We start from the raw sequence: 21,781 nt of genomic DNA on the forward strand, positions 1-21,781 counted from the left end.
AAGAGCAGGTTCGGGGCCACTCTGTGCAAAATGAGCTGCACAGTGGAGGTAAGTATGATATGTTTGTTATTCACCTTTATGATCTCATTGTTTTTTGCCCCAGCTCTTTCTGAAGAAGTATTTTTAATGAATGTATAAATCCTTATTGGTCCTGAGGAAGCCACAAAATTTCTTCTAAGAATATACATGGAGACTGCAATGAATTTTTCTGTAGGAATACGTTTATGTCTTCTATGATGTTATATTTAACATTTTAACCTATACACAATAAAATTGTTATTTTATATATATGTATATATATATATATATATATATATATATATATATATATGTTGATTTTAGAAACATAGAAAAGTGATGGCAGAAAAAGATTGAGTAGTCCATCGAGTCTGTTCATTTGTTTTTTGTTTTTTTTTTCATTAAACTTGTTGTCTGCCTTTAGATTTATGTGTATCCCAAGCATGTTTGAAGCTGTTTAATGTTGACTGTCTCACTACTTCTGTTGATAATTTATTTTAATCATCAACCACCCAAGGTTCAGTAAAATAATACAGTAAAAAATTTGTTTTGAAATTTTCTCCAGGTAGTTTGAGGTCATGTCCCCGTATTCTTGATTTTGGTTTCATATTGAAAAAACTGCCCTCCTGAACCTTATTATCCCCCTGTATTTTAAAGGTTTCAGTCATGTCTCCCCTTTCCCTTCTTTCCTCCAGACTTCTTTCCTCCAGACTAAGTTCCTAAAGTCGTTCTTGATATGTTATATCCCCAAACGTTTCACCATATCTTTCTGTAAGAGGTCTCCAGAACTAGACACAGTATTCTAAATGAGGTCTCATTAAAGGTCTATATAGAGAAATCATAACCTCCTTCCTCCTGCTGGTGATCCCTCTAGTGATATAAGCATTGGTGTGCGCAGCCTATTGCATTAGGGTGTGCACCCCAGAGCACAAACACACAAGCGTGTATATCAGCAGAGCATTGGACAGTGTCAGTAGAGCAGAGATTGGTGTCAGTAGGGCAGTGGACGGTGTCAATAGTTGCTTTTTTTTATTACTTTTTACAATTTTGTTTTTAGAATTATTTTTTACAATATTATTTTTTATTATTTGTTTATTATTTTTTTAGAGCCCCGTTGGGGGGACTTTAGTGGAGTATCAAAGGTCTAAACAAACCCCTGATTTCTCATTTTTGAGACAGAGAAAGGGACTGAGGACAGAGCTTCCTCAGTCCCTTTCTTTGCAGCATCAGCTGCACTGGACAGTGAAGGAATGGGAAGTGCTCTTTGCTGAGCAGCATAGTTTACTAAGAATGAGTACAGGAGTGATTGGTACAGAGGGCCAGTAAATGAAATATTTACCAGCCACTTCGCACCCACTCAATCATGAAACTACCCCAGCAGCAGCCAGAGGGAGAGGAGGGAAGCTGGCATCACTGCAAGGGGTGCCAGGAATCAGTGGGAATCAGTACCGCACAGGGTGATTAGGGTGTGCCCAGGCACACCTGGCACACCCTGTGTGCACGCCTATGGACATAAGGATCTACATAGGGGAATTAAAACCTCCTTCCTCCTGCTGGTGATCCCTCTAGTGATGAATTCTAGAATTCTATTAGGTTTTCCCACTGCCTGGTCACACTGTTTGCAATCATTTGCCTACTTGTTCTCTTCGTTCCTCTCAAGACCTCCTGCTCTCTAGCTCCCTCATCACCTCCTCCCATGCTCGTCTCCAGAACTTTTCCAAAGCCTCGCCAATCCTATGGAACTCCTTACCCCAATCTGTCCGCTTATCTCCTACTTTATTAGCTTTCAGAAGGTCCCTGAAAACCCTTCTCTTCAGAGAAGCCTATCCTACCCACACCTAACTGTACTTTCATTTTTTTTCCATCAGCTCACCCCCACAGTTATTACCTTTTGTTTCCACTTGACCCTCGCTTCTGGATTGTAAGCTCTAACGAGCAGGGCCTTCTGATCCCTCCTGGATTTGTATTGTAAGTGTACTGTCTGCCCTCATGTTGTAAAGCGCTGCGCAAACTGTTGGCACTATGTAAATCCTGTATAATAATAATAATAATAATAATAATAATTTGAAATAAGCACCCCCCCACCCCAAATCTTTTTCTTCTGTAGTGCTGGTATACTTGGTGGTCAACAATGATATATACAAAGTTCCACTTTAATAGGCCTAATGGCATTCTCTATATTTATTAATAGTATAAATAAAAATAAAGGAGCAGACTCAATGGAACACTTGGTCTTTTTTCTGCCATCACTTTTCTATTGTAAGTTCAAAATGATTGTATTTGTTAGTCTGAAAATCTAATATAAATACCATAAAAAGTAGAGGTTGAAAAAAACATTTGTTGGTATAACTAATTCACTTTTGCTTATTAATTGTGGATAGTGTAACTAGGGGTGTGCCAGGGTGTGTTCTTCATCTGCATACTTTATGCTAGAAAGCATCATCCTGTCTCATCCCAGAAACTTAGATGGTAGGAATTTTGTTTTTGTCTGTGTCCCCGCTGAAGAGGGAATTTCTCCCCAATGGCAATATAAACCTGACAGAGGCTTTAACCATTCTCTGCTCTGTTTAAAGTAAAGTAAAAAATATTGTCTGGAGTTGGACTTTAACACACTAGACAAATACATTGAATTAAATTGTATTCTTGTTTTATTTTACATATTATGTTGTAGCATTAATATGCTGCACATTACCAGACAATATTTTCCTTTATATCTCTTTGAATAGTTTCATACCAACATACGCTATGTCAGCCGTGTCAGCAAACCATAACCATGCAGTGATTGCAATGTGGCTTTTTAAGTCCTTGCACACAATTCCCCATGGCTATTGTCACCAGGACTGAAAGTGAGAGAAAATCTAAAATTCTGAGTTGACACCCAGATAGAAAATTAGGGGAAATCTTCCAACAGGGACACCTGTTCCAGTGATTACTAAGAGGGGATTTTCCACACTTTAATGAGATTTCCTCTACCTTATGTTGAATCTATGAGGTGGAAGTAATGGGGGATTTTAATAATGGGGCACAAGTAAAAAAAAAAATAACAAAAAAAATGGTAGGGCTTTAAAACTTTCTGTACTTTATGAAACATAAAAAAAGAAAAACTTTAAACATTTTGATATACTTTTAACTCTGGAAAAACATTAAAACTAAAATTCAACCCACTCACCAATATGCCATTTGTTAAGGGAACAAGTCCTCCTAAGCCCATACCTGAATCCTGCCTGGTGATCCACTGGCATGCTTTTTCTGCTAATTGGGACCAATAATCCAGAACTGCAGTCTGGACCTGCCACTCAACAATCTTGTTTCTAACTCTCACTGTGATGTCATCATGCCACTGATGCACAGCCAATGGAGAATACCTGCATTTCTAGGCAGAGGCATGGGCACCCAAAGAGGGACACTTCCACTTTGCAGCGAGAAAGATGGAAACCCAGTGACCATGTATTTAGGTGAGTATTTCTGGCATTTTTTATTTATTTATTTACTACTGTTGGAGGGTTTTGCTAAATGAGGTGGGGGAATGTTTAGTGGGGGGGGGCACTGGCCACAAATTGGCTAACAAGTATTTGCGATACTTTTCTACCAAAAAAAAATTTAGGGAAAAATCTTCCAAAATATAAAATATAAATACATACCTCCATGCCAATAGGGTGTCTGCTGTCTAATTAAAGATATACGCTCACAATGTTGAATTTCTCAGGACTTGCTCACTCACGTGGTGAAAACTGGAAGGTGATGAGAAGATTTACTCTGACAACCTTGCGTGATTTCGGGATGGGTAAAAGTCCTGTTGAAGAGAGCATTATTGAAGAATGTTCTTACCTAATTAAAGGTTTTGAATCTTTAAAAGGTAACATTTGGCTACAAAATGGACAATTCAATTTCCTGCCCCAGCATTATATGTTTTTGACTTTTGCTTTAAATTCACAGGAAAGCCATTTGATAATAGGATGATGATAAATGCTGCAGTGGCTAATATCATTGTGTCATTATTAATTGGACACCGAATGGACTATGAAGACCAGCAATTTAAGAGACTTTTGAGTTTGACTTCAGAAAATATTAAACTTTTAGGAAGTCTTACGGTTGGGGTAATATATATATTTTTTTATTTTCACCAATCTTTATTTAGCATAACTTTTTCACATACAAACATGTTTTCCAACGTGTGGGACATATACACTCACCGGCCAAGTGAGTACACCTATTTAATTGCTTGGTAACACAAATTGCTAATCAGCCAGACACATGACAGCAACTCAATGCATTTAGGCAACTAGACAAGGTAACGACGACTTGCTAAAGTTCAAACCGAGCATCTGAATGGGGAAGAAAGGGGATTTAAGTGACTTTGAACGTGGCATGGTTGTTGCTGCCAGACAGGCTGGTCTGAATATTTCAAAAATTGCTGATCTACTGGGATTTTCACACAGAGCCATTACTAGGGTTTGCAGAGAACAGCCTGAAAAAGAGAAAATATCCAGTGAGTGGCAGTTGTGTGGACAAAAATGCCTTGTTGATGTCAGAGGTCAGAGGGGAATGGACAGGCTGGTTCGAGATGATGGAAAGGCAACAGTAACTCAAATAACCACTCGTTACAACCAAGGTATGCAGAATGCCATCTCTGAATGCACAACACATCAAACCTTGAAGCAGATGGGTTACAGAAGCAGAAGACCACACAGAGTGCCACCAATTCACAGATGCTCACCATAATTGGACAATAGAAGATTGGAAAAATGTTGCCTGGTCTGACGAGTCTTGATTTCAGCTGCAACATTAAGCTGGTAGGGTCAGAATTTGGTATAAACAACAAGAAAGAATGGATCCATCCTGCTTTGTATCAACGGTTCAGGCTGATGGTAGTGGAGTACTGGTGTAGGGGATATTTTCTTGCCACACTTTGGGCCCCTTAGTACCAACTGAGCATTGTTTAAATGCCACGACCTACCTGAGTATTGTTGCTGACCATGTCCATCCCTTTATGAATACAGAATACCCATCTTCTGATGGCTACTTCCAGCAGGATAATGCATCATACCACAAAGCTCAAATCATCTCACCACTGGTTTTCTTGAACATGACAATGAGCTCACTGTACTCCAATATCCTCCACAGTCACCAGATCTCAATCCAATAGAGCACCTTTGGGATGTGGTGGAACGGGAGATTTGCATCATGGATGTGCAGCAGACAAATCTGCAGCAACTGCATGATATCATGTCAATATGGATCAAAATCTGTGAGAAATGTTTCCAACACCTTGTTGAATCCATGTCATGAATAATTAAGGCAGTTCTGAAGGCAAAAGGGGGTCCAAACTGGTTCTAGTAAGGTGTACCTACTAAAGTGGCCGGTGAGTGTACTCACTCAGGTGTAACTGGATGGACTGGTGTCTTTATTCAACCTTACTAACTATGTAACTATTTACTTCTCTAAGGATAAACCTGGTCATTGCTCAGAACTGCAGAACTGCTTAGGTCTCTGCAGTGCACATCTGCTGTATTCAGAAAAGCTAAAGTAGGCTGCTGGATTTTCAGCCCTTGCCTGATCAACAGGCTAGTCTGTCTACATATGCCCTGACTTATGTCTGCTTAGGTTTTATTCCTGTAAATTCACTGAGCTCTGACTCTATAGCATCTTTTCTGCCTTGTTGTCGGTTCTTGCCCCAGGTGATACAGTGGGTTAGTCGACTTCTGTATGCATATTCTTTTTTGCATAGATAGACATAGCTACTAATATTAAATATCACCCAGAGAATAATTGTTATCATTATAGATGTGTATTCGGACATGTACAAGTATTATTACACTTTGTGGTAAAGTAGTGTGCATTCATGGAAGGGTTTCATTTATCAGTTCAGTTCAACCAACAATGCAGCTTCCTGGCAATTGGTGGGTAACATGTTACCGAACATCTGAAGGGCTTGAAAAACCGTATGTCTCCCAAATAAGGCCATCACTTATTCCCTATGCGAGAATGACAATGATTGTTAAAAAAAAAAAAAAATTACTTAACACTTTTCTACAATGTTTTTTATTTTTTACACACATGTTGAAATCAGTGTTTTTTGTTAGATATTACTTTAACTGCTTCAGCCCCGGAATATTTTACCCCCTTCCTGACCAGAGCACTTTTTGCGATACGGCACTGCGTCGCTTTTAACTCACAGTTACGCGGTCGTGCCACGTTGCACCCAAACAAAATTGACGTTCTTTTTTTCCCACAAATAGAGCTTTCTTTTGGTGGCATTTGATCACCCTGTGCGGCTTTTATTTTTTGCGCTATAAACAAAAAAAAGTGACAATTTTAAAAATTAAGCAATATTTTTTACTTTTTGCTATAATAAATATCCCCCCAAAATATATAAAAAAATATTTTTTTTTCCTTAGTTTAGGCTGATATGTATTCTTCTACATATTTTTGGTAAAAAAAATCGCAATGAGTGTATATTGATTGGTTTGAGCAAAAGTTATAGCGTCTACAAAATAGGGGATAGTTTTATGGCATTTTTATTAATTAATTCGTTTTTTCTATTAGTAATGGCGGCGATCTGTGTTTTTTATCAGGACTGCGACATTATGGCGGACACTTTGGATACTTTTGACACTATTTTGGGACCATTGTCATTTATACAGCGATCAGTGCTATAAAAATGCATTGATTACTGTGTAAATGACACTGGCAGGGAAGGGGTTAAACACCAGAGGGCGATAAAGGGGTTAAGTGTGTCCTAGGGAGTGATTCTAACTGTGGGGGGGATGGGCTACCACTGACATGACAGCGATCACTGCTCCCGATGACAGGGAGCAGTAATCTCTGTCATGTCACAAGGCAGAATGGGAAAATGCCTTGATTACATAGGAATCTCCCCGTTCTGTGGCTCTGTGACACGATCGCCGGGAGACCACGGGCACGGTCATGCTGTACGCAGTGGCCGCTCGCCCGCCCGCCCGCCAGCTCTGCCAATTAAAGGGGACATACAGGTATGCCCATTTGCCCACAGCTGCCAATGTGCCGACGTATATCGGCAGGCCGCAGTCGGCAAGAGGTTAAACTCCCCAAAAAGGATACCTTTTCTGAAAGCAGCAGGCCCCTAGAATAAAACGGCAGTTGCAAATTTTTGTGTTGCACTATATTTGCAGAAATGTTTATCAAACTCTTATTGTTAAGAACAAACAATATAAAATACCCATTTCTTTGGGAAGTATAAAAGATGAGGTTGCATTGAGTAAATAGATGCCAAGCATGTCAAGCCACAGTTTTAAGATGCATGCAATTTTTAGGCATGACATTTTAAGGCTTCAATGTATTAGGAGAAATATGGAGGCAATGCCACTTCTCACTTATTTTGAAAATTCTAGCTTTCTGAATGTCTCTGACACCAGTGCTTTCCAGATCATTGACCTGGAACATGAATGCAGCTAGTAAGAAAAAAAAGAACCCTGCATGCTTGTCCCGGGTCAGAAGCTCTGGAAATATTGAAACCTTTTACATAACAGATTTTGTAACCATGACCACAATAAAAAGAACATTGCAAATCCATCACCACTGGAGCCTAACAATTACATTATCTTTTTTTTTTTTTTTAATCAGATATATAACATTTTCCCATTCTTGGGATTTCTTCCTGGTGACCACAAAACTATTGAAAAGAATGTGGAGGAAATGTGTGAATTTGTTACAAAAACATTCATAAAACATCTGAAGAACTTAGATGAGAATGACCAGAGAAGCTTCATTGATGCATTTCTTGTGAGGCAAAAAGAGGTGAATGTTAATGTATGTCTTACAAATTATATCAGCTAAAGGTAATTAGTAAAAGGTATTTTCAGCCAGAAGTGCATTACATACAAGGGGTTTCAGAAGATGAAATGTTGTGGATCTCTGGCTGTATATACAGTGCCTTGAAAAAGTATTCATACCGCTTGACGTTTTCCACATTTTGTCATGTTACAACCAAAAACGTAAATGTATTTTATTTGTTTTTTATGTGATAGATCAACACAAAGTGGCACATAATTGTGAAGTGGAAGGAAAATGATAAATGGTTTTCAATTTGTTTTTACAAATAAATATGTGAAAAGTGTGGCGTGCATTTGTATTCAGCCCCCCTAAGTCAATACTTTGTAGAACCACCTTTCGCTGTAATTACAGCTGCATGTCATTTTGGGTATGTCTCTACCAGCTTTCCACATCTAGAGAGTGACATTTTTGCCCATTCTTCTTTTAAAAATAGCTCAAGCTCTGCCAGATTGGATGGAGAGCGTCTGTGAACAGCAATTTTTAAGTCTTACCACAGATTCTCAATTGGATTTAGGTCTGGACTTTGGGTCATTCTAACACATGAATGTGTTCCATTGTAGCTCTGGCTGTATGTTTAGGGTCGTTTCCTGCTGGAAGGTGAACCTCCACTCCCAATCTCAAGTCTTTTGCAGACTCTAACAGGTTTTATCCAGTGGTGCCGTGTACACATGATCGGACATTTTGACCACAAAATCCTGGGATTTATTTTCAATGGATGTTGGCTCAAGCTTCTCTTGCATACACATGGTCGCACAAATGTTGTCGGAAAATCCGATCGTCAAGAACGCGCTGACGTACAACACATACGACGGCACTATAAAGAGGAAGTTCAATAGCCAGTGCGCCACCCTTTGGGCTCCTTCTGCTAATCTCGTGTTTATCTCGTGTTAGTAGAAGTTTGGTGAGAGACAATTCGCGATTTTCAGCCTCATGCTTTTCAGTTCATTACTGCTCTTCAGTTTGTGCTTGTGGGTTCAAATCTGGTTTTCAGTGCGTGTAGTCAGTTTGCATCTGTTTTTCAGTGCGTATTTTTATATTACGTATTTGATTTTCAGTGCATTCTTGTCCGCTCATTTCTGATTTTCAGCTCGCTCTTTCCAGGCCTTTCTGATTTTCAGTGCGTTCTGTTAGTTCGTTCTGACCAGCCAACCATTTTTAAGGCATGTTGCAGGTATGTTCTCATTGTAGAGTTCATGCTGTGCAGGGGCTTGGTGTTGGGGTTCTTACTTTGACCCAAGTCCAGTCCATGAACAGGGCGAGGAGGAGTTCATGGACGAAGAATTGTTTGCTCCAGTGTGACCAATTCTCTCATATTCCTTCGTTGGAGGAGATCCGTGAGAATAATCCTGATGATTTCAGGAATTATCTCCGGATGACAGACCCCATTTTTCACCATCTGTTGGCTTCACTGTCCCCTTATATTACGAAGCAGAACACCTGCATGCGGCAAGCCATCATTCCTGAGCAGAGGCTAGTCGCCACCTTGTGGTACTTGGTGATGGGGAGAAGTCTGCAGGACATCAAGTTCTCGACAGGCATCTCCCCCTAGGCTCTGGGGATCATTATTCCAGAGACCTGTTCTGCCATCATTCAGGTCCTGCAGAAGTGCTATATTAGGGTAAGTTTTATCCTTTAACATCACATTATATGTATTTAAATAAATGTATTTTTACAATAAATTTGTATTTTAAACTGAAAAAATATTTCCTTTGATTTACTGTTTGTGTTTCTTTTAGCTGTCTCCTAGGTTCTCCAATGTTTTTTTTGCCCATTTTCTTAATAGTTCCAACGTAATTTCTCTAATATATGAGGTGACAATCTCTTCTTCAGCTAACTATTATGTTGTGGGTCTGCTACACACACACACCTTCTTTTTGTTGTTAATGTATGTAATGCGTTCATGATAATAATATTCATCATTTTCAGCACCCTGAATTAATTTTTGGAGTGACAATAATGGCCTGATTGATGCAAATTATAAAGCACTGTGGGTGTTATTTACTAAAGGAAAATCCACTTTGCACTACAAGTGCACTGCAAAAGTGCACTGAAAGGCAAAGTGGATTTGCCTTTAGGAAATAACCCCCATTGTCACTGTAAACACCAATGTAAGCAAAAAACTGCTATTGAGCATTGAAAGAAGAAGCCACACATTGTTGAGTAGAATTTTTTTTACTTTGTGCACATTCACATGTGCCTTTAGAAAAGGGTTTTTGAACAAACCAACAGATTTTTGGAATATATATATATTTTTTGGGACATTAGAAATATCCTTTTTTGTGGTAAACAGGCATGTTTTTCAAAACATAAAAAAAATACACAATTCACCCTGTGAAAGCTAAATTTTGAAGATGCACACAAATTGGGAGTCAAAATGGGGATTTCACTCCTGATCCCATGCCTAAGGTCAACATGTGCTAAAGTGTTTCGGGGGTACAACCCCCTCCTCTCAGCTACTTGAGTTGCGAGGAAGGGGTTGCACCCACAAAACGCGTACCTTGATATCTCGTGATGGCAGATAGCACATGTTGACACACTGTGTGTGCATCTTCAAAATTTGGCTTTCAACATTTTTTAGAAAATTTCAAAGAAAAATAAAAAAATTCAATAATTTTGGTGTGTTTCATATTCTGCCTAAAACATCAATGATGTTTTTGAGTCTTTTTTCAACATCATTGATGTCTTCCTTGATCTGTAAATCCCGATTGCACACCCTGATCTCCCCGTTGAGGACGTGTGCACTTGCACTTGAGAAATGAGATTCTTCTTCCACAACATCCACATCACCTAAAATAAAAAACTCCATGTATTATAAATATGCAGGCATACATCTATTACCTGAAGCTGTGGTCTCAGACACTCACCTGCTGTGGTCACTATTTCACCCACTTCATAAACCTCTCCTCCCTCCACATCCTCAGGTTGTGGTGTGGTGACTTCCCCTTCTTTAGGAGTTTGGGGGTCCCTGGTGTCCTCTGACGTCCCAATTCTTTTCTCCCCTATGTGAATAAAAAATAGGTATACTTAGCACACAGATATTTGAGGCAAGAAATAGGAATATGTAACATTGCTTGGAAATGTGGTACAATTGTCTGTTTTGGCAGAGTTCCAAGCTGAAGACATGATTTTTTCCCTTCAAGCTGGAATACTTATCTTTTTGGGTAAAGTTTCACACATAATCCAAATAGGCATGAACAAATGTAGTTAACCTGCATCTGCCAAAAAAAATCGTATTAGTGAGTGAACGAACGATGTTTACTACGAACGATTACTGTGTCCACGAACCTGAAACTTGCCATTTTAAACTGTACAACAGTAAAGAAAAGCACATGGAGTAGCACGAACATAATAAGAAGAATAGGAACACGCAACAAAATACTTACTTTTTTGCAGCACTTTCTTGATTCTTCTGTACTGATCCTGCTCCCTCAATTTGAGGTCTGACTATCGTTTCCTCAGTTGATCCATGGATCGCCGTACCCCAAAATTCTGCAGACTTTTCACAACTTTTGTCATGATCTTGGCCTTTCTGACATTTGGGTTTGGGTAAGGTCCATGCTTCCCATCATAGTCGGCCCTCTTCAAGATGTCCACCATCTCCATCATCTCTACAAAGGACATATTAGAGGCCTTAAATCTCTTCCGGGATCGGGACATTCATGGCTCTGGACTATTGTCGTTGCTACTGTCTTCATGCACTTGTTCTTTCTCTGCCATGTGCTCTCCCACTGCGCAGAAAGAGAAAGGGCGGGGAATATACTAGATAGAAGGTCAGGGGTGGGTGGAGTTTCATGCATGCGCAGTGTATATAAAGCGTAACACGCGTGCGTCATATGTACGATCTGTGAGCGGAGGACGGAGTAGCGGAAGCGCTGATCGTTCTAACGAAGGTACAATTTGAACTTGGGGCATCAGTGGCCTATACTGCTTAGAGATTGAGACCTATATTAGGACAAGATTATGCTAGTTTAGCCTGACATTAGGGTTTGTCTTGTGTTGTGTCTTGCAGATAAAATGGATCATTCAACGATCATGATTTCCTCCCCCAATTCATTGATTTGTACAGAGAGCTGCCCTGTCTGTGGCAGACAAAACACCCCTTTCATACAAATCGACTAAAGAGGAAGGCAGCACTGGATAAATTGCTGGAATTTGTGAAGCAGATCCCCACGGCAGACATCAACTATTTGAAGTGCAAAATTGGTGGCCTGGGGAGCACATATATTAGGGAGCGCAAGAAGGTCCAGGATTCCATGAGATCCGGAGCAGCAGCAGATGATATTTATGTCCCCAGGCTCTGGTACTATGACAGACTGCGATTTCTGTCAGACCAGACTGAAATCAGGCCATCACTCTCAACCCTTCCTTCCACGATTCCTTCCACCCCAGCTGAGGCTTCCGATGTCCAACCTGGGCCTTCCACCCAGGAAGAAGATGTGGAGGAGCCCAGCTTGAGTCAGGTATAGCATTGTTCAACAAATTTCTCAAAATTGTGAGTGATTGATGAACAATAAAATAAAACTATGTCCCTTTTTCATACACAGGAAATCCTCAGCCAGTTGGAGGCTGTAGAAAATGTCAGCCAGGAGGTGGCAGGGGAAAGTGGCAGCCAGGAAGTGGCAGGGGGAAGTGGCAGCAAGGAGGTGGCGGGAGTAAGTGGCAGCCAGGAGGTGGCCGGGCCCAGTAGCCTGACCGAATCCCAAGTCCCTCCCCTCCGCCTTGAACAAAAAAGGCCTAGGAAGGGGAGAAATGTGGAGGAGTCAGCACTTGGGTTAATTCGGCAGGCTTTTGCAGCCCTCAGGACCCCCCCAGTCTTCTTGAGGCCTATGCCTGCTTGGCTGCCAACAAAATGCAGGAAATGGAGGTGGGCCAATGCCTATTTTGTGAGGAAGTGATATATATGGCCCTAAATAAGGGGTTGATGGGCGAACTCACAAGCAAAACCCACCTGTATGAGTTGGACCATCGTCCTCCTCCTCCTCCACCTCCTCCACCTCCTCCACCTCCTGCTACAACTCCAACACCAGAGCCACAGCATGGAAGCAAGCATGGAAGGAAGACAAGAGAGTGATGGCCTGGGTTCGGTCTGGTCTGGCAAAAGACGCAGGCTGTTGTAAGCCCACAGCCTGGGGACATTTATGTCACCTGTTGCTGTTCCTGATCTCTCGGTGTCCTGGACTGGATTGTGCTCCCTATTAAATGGACTCCTCAGGCTCCCAATTTTCCCTGTCAAATAGTTGATGTGTGCCCTGGGGTACAAAGGCTTCACCAATTTCACTAGTTTATCCAGCGTTACCTTCCTCTTTATTTTGTTTTGACTCCTAATAAATGTCTATTTTTTGTCTAAAATCATTGGCTATGTATTAAAATTAAAAAAGAGACAGTTTGTTTGTGAGTAGGCAGGTACATTTCAAAAAGACAATGTCAAATTAACAAGGGACACCAACACCAACCAGTGTCCTTGAGGTTAACAACTACAAGATAATAATGGTGTTGTGGTAACTTGACACACAAAATGAAAAAAATAGTATGGAGATCACTAGAAAAAAATAAAAAACAGGAGATCTTGATTTAAAAAAAAAGGAGATTACTATAAACAAAAATTAAAAACATTATTCTGGAGACCTGGCGAAAAAAAAAAAAAATCATGAGATCACAAGAAATAATAAAGAAATCAGTTTGTCAGAATTCTGTGTGAATATCAGCTTCAAAACCACTTCATGATTTTAGCATTATAAAGAAGAAGAGAATGCGCTGCATTGAAAGATTTCAAAATTTGCAGCATGACGAATGTGCTATCTCCATTAAGAACACTAGTTTTACCAGACCGAGCACTTCCGTCTCGTACTTGATTCAGAGCATGTGTGGAATTTTTTGCATCGGAATTGTGTACACACTCTCGGAATTTCCGACAACGGATTTTGTTGTCAGAAAATTTGAGATCCAGCTCTCAAATTTTTGTTGTCGGAAATTCCAACAAAAAATGTCCGATGGAGCCTTCACACGGTCAGAATTTCCGACAACAAACTCCCATCGAACATTTGTTGTTGGAAAATCCGATCGTGTGTATGCGGCATTAGATTGCCCTGTATTTGGCTCCATCCATCTTCCCATCAACTCTGACCAGCTTCCCTGTCCCTGCTGAAGAAAAGCATCCCTGCAACATGATGCTGTCACCAACATGTTTCACGGTGGGGATGGTGTGTTCAGGGTGATGTGCAGTGTTAGTTTTTCGCCACAGCGTTTTGCTTTTAGGCCAAAATGTTCAATTTTGGTCTCATTTGACCAGAGCACCTTCTTCCACATGTTTGCTGTGTCCCCCACATGGCTTCTACGCAAACTGCAAAAGGGACTTCTTATGGCTTTCTTTCAACAATGGCTTTCTTCTTGTCACTCTTCCATAAAGGCCAGATTTGTTAAGTGCACAACTAATATTTGTCCTGTGGACAGATTCTCCCACCTGAGCTGTGGATCTCTGCAGCTCCTCCAGATTTACCATGGTCCTCTTGGCTGCTTCTCTGATTAATGTTCTACTTGCCCGGCCTGTCAGTTTTGGTGAAAAGCTATGTCTTGGTAGGTTTGCAGTTGTGCCATACTCTTTCCATTTTTGGATGATGGATTGAACAGTGCTCCGTGAGATGTTCAAAGCTTAGGATATTTTTTTATAACCTAGCCCTGCTTTAAACTTCTCCACACCCTTATCACTGATCTGTCTGGTGTGCGCCTTGGCCTTCATAATGCTGTTTATTCACTAACGTTCTCTAACAAATCTCTGAGGGCTTCACAGAACAGCTGTATTTATACTGAGATTAAATCACACATAGGTGGACTCTATTTACTAATTAAGTGACTTCTGAAGGCAATTGGTTCCACTAGATTTTAGTAAAGGATATCTGAGTAATGGGGGCTGAATACAAATGCACACCACACTTTTCAGATATTTATTTGTAAAAAAATGTTGAAAACCATTTATCGTTTTCCTTCCACTTCACAAATGTGTGCTACGTTGTGTTGGTCTATCAAATAAAATCCCAATAAAATGCATTTACGTTTTTCGTTGTAACATGACAAAATGTGGAAAATTTTAAGGGGTATAAATTGCACTGTATCTATTCGCACTTTGACCTATTTAAAAGCAAAAATGAGTAGAGGTCATTGAATGGACAGTTATGTATGTTTCCCCCAAACATCCCTGTATTTATCCAGTTTATCTATTTCCATAGCCGTTAGCAATTTATAGACCCTTTTTCATATTGAACAGAGCTCAGTAGACAGAAAAACATTATTCTAGTTTTGTGAGACATTGTGGCAGAAAGGGTTAAATCTACTTATACCTGGACAATCAGTAGAATTCTTTCGGAGCCCCGGAAGCTTCCAATGCACAAGAAAAGAGAGTCGTTCAATGAATGCTTAGTTTTAATTGTAAGAATCGCATCTTTATACAAATTATGGACAAAGAATATTGCACAACTTAAAGAGAAAGGAGGGAGGGAGGACACAGTTCATCACATGACACATAATTCCTACACAAACATATAGCCTCTCAGACATAGTCTAAACTAGTATTTTAGCTGACAGGGGATTTTATCTAAAAACATAATTTAAACTAATGCTGAGGTTCTGACTTTGTCTGAAGACATCATTTCAAAACCAGTTCTTACCAGACCTTATCTATCCTGTGGTCATCGTGACAAACAAGACCCTAAAATAAAGATATTCCTCTGTCAGCTATTTTAAAGTTTTAGTCATGTTTACTCTTTCTCCTCCTTCAATCCCCTCACAAAAGTGTTTTCACCATGATCCCTTAATGTTTGTGTGGGGTCATTTTGTTGCATCATAAAATAATAGATACATTGAATAAGCTTGAACAATATATAACAAGGAAAAAAACAGGCACATTAAAATTAACATTCCTGCCTGTCCGAACCCAAAGAAAATGGAACCAAAAAAATCACCAAAACTTCCTAGTCCCTTAAAGGGGTTCCACCCACCTTTGGCAATATCTCTGGCTTCAGCTTGGAGGTTTGACACCTCCTTTCAGTGTTTATCAATTATATCATAATAATCAGGTATTTCAATACTGGTATTATGAATCAATGTGCAGCACTCATAGTCCTCCATTGCTTCAGAGTCCAGTCAGAGCAGCACTGGATTTGATAGCTACTTTGTGCATCTCTAGCTGTTTACAAATAGCCCTTTGTTCAATACTTAACAGTTTGATGTCTACAGAATTCTTTTCCATAATTGAATCCATAATTTTGGAGTAGTTAGTCAATCTTTTCATTATTTCTATTCCCCATCCTGTCCATAAGGGAAACCATGCCCAGGCTTGGTCTTTATCAGAAAACAACTCTCTTTTCTCTATGTGTTTAAGGGGGTTCCTGGGGTATGCTCTAGCTTTCAAAAGATGTTGGTGCTTTCCTTTTTCATCCCCTATGATTCCCATAACTGGAATCAATGAGGCCAAATAACACCACCCATGGGTACCAACCGGTATCCATGGATAGCATTCTTTGATGCAACATACATATACACTATTCCCTAGGGGAAATGATTGTTGGCTTATAGTATCCTGAAAACGTCCAGAAACGGTGGATATGGTTAACTGGTTCAAAACGAAACTCACAGGGTTGTGGATACCAGCTCCCTGATTCAGGACGGTTCTTAAATTTGTATTAAGTTCTGGGTTATATTTATAGGGGCAGCTAAGAGAGGAATGTGGAGTGTGCTTGGATGCAATTTACTACATACCCAACATTTGTCATAACCTGACCTCTGAGAAAAAGAATACGTATACTGAAGTAACAACATTTTATCAGTAGGGGGGTATGAGTTCTTTTGGGCCCTCCACGTTGGATTCCCTCCTTTGTCTAGTTACTGTTCCATTAGAAGAGGGATACATATGGCCTTTAGGGTGCCCAAGTCCTCAGGATTATAGATACAGTTAGTGATGATCCATGTGGGCAGAAACACCATCAGTGTCAGCATAAAGAGTAGGCACAAGGCTTTCCAAAAAGTCTGTTGTGAGAGAAGTGAGGTCATCTTTTTCAGAGTCTTATTATCACCTGTTTCACTTGCTCTTCGAGGATTTGCATCACTTGCTTGACCTCCTTTATCTGTGTCTTGCTTCTGGGTGCTTTGTGGTACTTTCTTTATCCTCTTGTCATGGATCCAGGCTCTGGATTGTTCTGTGAGGACAGCAGTTCTGGTCACTGGGACTACGCAAGTGGGTGGGTCAAAAGGGTAATCTTGCTTCTTTGTTCGGTTCAGCTGGTGAATTACGACCACATCTCCGGGTTGGAACTTGTGTGTTGGTTCCTGTGAGGGTAATGGAAAAGAATACTTTACGGTTGATACCATTCAACTTCACAATCAAGTTTCTACAATATTCTTCCTGTATCAAACCCAGCTCTCCCTGCTCTATTACCAAGGGTTTCTTAATCCAGGGCGTGGGAAAAGGTCGACCCATCAGGATCTCAAAAGGGGACAAGTGATTGGTCTTGGAAGGGGTCATTCTTAGTTCTGCTAAAACCGCAGGCAGCACAGTTTTCCATTTGGCAAATGTACCACCCATAGCTTTCCTTATTTTATCTTTAATTCTTCAATTCATTCTTTCCACTATACCTTAACTCTGTGGGTGAAATGGAATGTGGAATTTCCACTTTATTTGCAAAGTCTTGTGTTAACATTTCAGCTGTAGCTTTCCATCCTTTATGTCCTATGCCATGGTACTGTAAGATGAATAAAGGTGCACTTGCTTTTGGTATGCCTGGTTTCCCCTCTTTGGCAATGAGTCCTGTCTTAGAACTCATTGTCAGACCGTGTTTATGCCAATAGGTCAGATCTTCTGGTGAAGCCATAGCTTATAGGTGCTGCAAAACCTGTTCCCAGGGCATAGTTGGGGGTGTAAGGGGGGCATTTGAATAAAGCCTGGGACCATCAAAGTATCTTGTTTAGCAGCGGTGTCGGCCAGTGCATTTCTCTTTGAAATATCATCAGTACTGTGTGTGTGCTTCCATAGAGTGACCTAATGTAAATGATGTAGCCATTTCTACAGCCATGGCACAAGAGGCCAAAGCCCTCAGACACATCGGCATGCCTTGTACCGGAACTGGGACTACTCTAGAAAAAAAGGCTACAGGTCTCAGCTTTCCACCATGCTCTTGTGCAAGGACCCCAGCCATGGTTTTACAGTTGTCCCTTGCAAGCAAATGAAACACTTTACAATATTCAAGTAATCCCAGACCAGGAGCCATTATCATTGCAGTTTTAAGTTACACAAAAGCATTAACCATTTCATCATTCCATTTCACAAGAACAGGACTGTCAGTTAGAGCAGCTTGTCTCAGCAAGTTATCATAGTAGAAGCAATCAGATATCAATTGGCAGCAGTAACCAATCGTGCCTAAGAAGGTTATCACTTCCCTCTTGGTATGTGGGCGGCGCAGACCCACTGGAGCCACAGTTCACTTGTGACTGATTCTCCTTTCACCATGGGACAGACTAAAATCAAGGCACTCAACAGTTTCCTGACACTATTGCAACTTTTCCTTAGACACTTTGTGACCTGTCTATGCTATATGTTCTAACAGTAAAACCTGGGAGGGACCACACAACAGTAGGTCATTGAAAAGGGAAGGAACCATGGCTAGGTGCCTAAGACTGTAAGGTTGCCTGGAGAGCTATTGAGTAGACTGCAGGTGAGCCTATATAGCCATGGCAAGCGATTCCAGGTTATCTGGCATCCTCTATAGGAAAAAAAATAGTAGTAGCTGTGTCTCTTCATCAACAGGGATGGAGAAAAAAACATTACTTAAATCAATAACTGAAAAACACACTGCCAAGGCAGGTATGGAGGTAATGAGAGATAGCACATCAGGTAAAATAGGGGCAATTGGAATCACAAGGTTATTTATTGCTCAGAGATCCTGCACAAACCTGTATGGTCCATCACTCTTTTTGACTGGGTTTATGGGAGTGTTATAAGGTGATATGATGGGTCTTAAAATTCCTTGTTTCAGGAATTGCTCAATAATGGGTCTGATGCCTTCCTCCTTCTCTTTGGAGAGATGGTACTGCTTGTGGTAAACTGGGGATACTCCTTGTTTTAGTCTGGCTTTGTAAGGGGTACATGAAATGTATTCTGAAGACTGTCTTAGCCCAGAGGGGGTGGTAATGTGGAAATGGGGGAGGGACTTCAGTTTGAAAGAACAGTGGTAATTCTATAGCTACTCCCCCTCTTTGAGTCAAGAAAATTTCTAAGACTCCTATTAAATCTCTTCTCAAAAGATTTACCAGGCATGAAGATATTATCCTGAATGAATGATGTAAGAGTACAGTTCCAGTGACAAAGTCACTCACTATCAAGGATCGTATCTGCCAAAGAGGTAGCTTCCTCTTGGCCTATTTGAGTGGTGGGGGGGTCCCCGTTTCCTTCATGTACTTTATGTCCCACTCAGGGTCCCCTGTGTACTATGGGAAAGCTTTCTTATCCCTCAGAGTCCCCTGACCATATCCATATGGAATTGGTCATTTGCGCCTGTGCGCGGGAAGGGTGAGCTACTGCACATACTTTCAGTCCATGTGGCTAGATTATCTATGAAAGGATTTATCAAAAAATAATCCGTTCCACATACTCTGACCACATAGTCTTTACTTGTCTCTCCGGGATTAGGTGGGGGGTATTCTTTACTTTCTCCCTTACCCTTTCTTAATTTGGTTACAAACAACTTATACAAACTTGGTAGAATTCCACTGATTGTCCGGCTCCTTCCTTAAGAGCCTCTATTTTACTATTTTAGTTTCCCAAAGACTAACTTTAATGTGCTTGCCAAAAGCACATGTGCTTCCCAAAAGCACAGCAGTTTACAAATACCTCTCTACAATTTTGCACCAAAGACTATTGCCTTAATGTGCTTGCCAAAAAGCACGGCAGTTTGCAATTTTGCACTATACAAGGATGCGGTATTGTCAGAGCCAAGGCAAGAAGAACAGTGTCAACAAAGCAGACACATTCCTACATACCTCAGATGAACACCATAATACACATGCTGCCACCACTGAAAGGGTTAAATCTGCTTAGACCTGGACAATCAGTAGAATTATTTCGGAGTTCCGGAAGCATCCAATGCACAAGACAAGAGAGTCGTTCAATTAATGCTTAGTTTTATTGGTAAGAATTGCATCTTTATACAAATTATGGACAGAGAATATTGCACAACTTAAAGAGAAAGGAGGGAGGGAGGACAGAGTTCGTCACATGACACACAATTCCTATACAAACATATAGCCTCTCAGATATAGTCTAAACTAGTATTTTAGCTGACGGGATATTATCTAAAAAACATAATTTAAACTAATGCTGATGTTCTGACTTTGTCTGAAGACATCATTTCAAAACCAGTTCTTACCAGACCTTATCTATCCTGTGGTCATCGTGACAAACAAGACCCTAAAATAAAGATATTCCTCTGTCAACTATTTTAAAGCTTTAGTCATGTTAACTCTTTCTCCTCCTTCATCCACTACTTCCAACATGCGTGCAGATACATCTACCGCACGCCAAGATACTCAAAGTGGCTTAAGAGTTTTGAATTCCCAGAGTTCCTCTTTACATCAGAGGACAGGGATTACCGCTGGAGAATCAGAGGACAGGGACCCCTGGCAGGTCATTTGGCAGAGCTCCTTTCCCATCCCAGCACTGTATACAGCTCCCCCCCACACTATACAGGGCTGAAATCACATTCCTTTACACACAGTCTGTCAGTCTCCACAGGGTGTATCTGGTTTTTATGTTGCCCTTCTGACCTGTAAAATTCTCTGGTCGGAACTGCAGTGTAGTTGCAGTAGGCAGATACACCCTGTGCAGATCATGAATAACTGGCTGTGCTGTAAAGGAATGTGATTTCAGCCCTGCAGAGGAGGAACAGTATAGAGTGCTGTAATGGAAAAGGAGCTTAGCTGCCAGGCATAGCATGCAGGGTGGAGGGGGTGGTCAGGGGGCAACTTAGATCTGGGAGGGCAAAGCCAAGTGACACAAAATCTGGAGCCTGCAGCCCTTCAGGGGCTCCCCAAGGAGGTGTAAAGGGATTTGTTTTAGCAATTTCTGAAGGTTTCTCTGTCAGTGTTGGCAGGTGTTGGGGGAAGGTCACCTCCCGGAGGTGTGTCTTTTCCTCAGTTGTCAGGGAAGTTGGGTAAGCAGACATCCTCGGGTGGGGGGGGGTACAGAGAATCCCAGCTGGTGACTAGGAGACACTGAGCAGTGTCATACCTCACCAGTGACATCGGTCCCATTGTGGCTACAGTATGGCACTCTCCTCCTCTTGCCTTGCTGAGCTCGATTACCATTCCATGTTGCCAGCACACAGCACATACACTTCCCCATCCTGAGCTGTTCTCACCTGGTGCTCCTCTCCATTCAGGAAATGGCTCACAGCTTCTCCCCAGCCAATGGGAATAGAGGGGTGTGGACTGTAAAAGGCAAAGTAGAAGCCCAGTACTGGAGCCTGGCTGTGGGGCCCTAGGGCAGATCGAAGCTGGATTTTGCAGAGGATATGATAATATGACAGGGAGGCTGCAGGGGCCCCCTGGAGCTAAGGGCGAGGGTTGCGATTGAGACCCCTGCAACCCTTTATGTTACGCCCATGACTGGAACATAATGAACTAGACTGAAGACTGACTATTTAAGCACCAGTGAATTGGTTGGAGCATGCTACAGTACGGTATTTCACCACCAGGTGGCTGGTTACAGGGAAATGCTCACCATACTCTCTGTGTTATCACTTGCAGGAGGCTGGGAATCCTCATTCATACTTTCATAATGAAAACCTAACAAGACTGGTAAGGAACCTTTTCTCTGCGGGAATGGACACGACATCAACCACTCTGCGCTGGGGTCTGTTGCTCATGATGAAATACCCAGCGATACAAGGTAATATATATCTTAAAGTGG

The 21,781-nt window shown here is 41.1% G+C and overlaps 1 protein-coding gene and 1 long non-coding RNA gene across 2 annotated transcripts in view; both read left to right on the forward strand.

Annotated features, from left to right (window-relative positions):
• The window catches only part of LOC141139198 (uncharacterized), a 1,175,459-nt gene that overhangs the window by 991,556 nt on the left and 162,122 nt on the right, over positions 1-21,781 (forward strand). The gene's annotated exons all lie outside the window — the stretch shown is intronic.
• Positions 1-21,781, forward strand: part of LOC141139194 (cytochrome P450 2K6-like) — a 193,016-nt gene that overhangs the window by 17,183 nt on the left and 154,052 nt on the right. The window contains exons 3-5 of the mRNA XM_073625113.1: positions 3,725-3,874; positions 3,955-4,115; positions 7,621-7,794. Of these exons, the coding sequence (XP_073481214.1) occupies positions 3,725-3,874; positions 3,955-4,115; positions 7,621-7,794 (485 nt within the window). The remainder of the gene's footprint in view (positions 1-3,724; positions 3,875-3,954; positions 4,116-7,620; positions 7,795-21,781) is intronic.

The sequence above is a fragment of the Aquarana catesbeiana genome, linkage group LG04 (genome assembly GCF_042186555.1).
Source record: "Aquarana catesbeiana isolate 2022-GZ linkage group LG04, ASM4218655v1, whole genome shotgun sequence".
Lineage (NCBI taxonomy): Eukaryota > Metazoa > Chordata > Amphibia > Anura > Ranidae > Aquarana > Aquarana catesbeiana.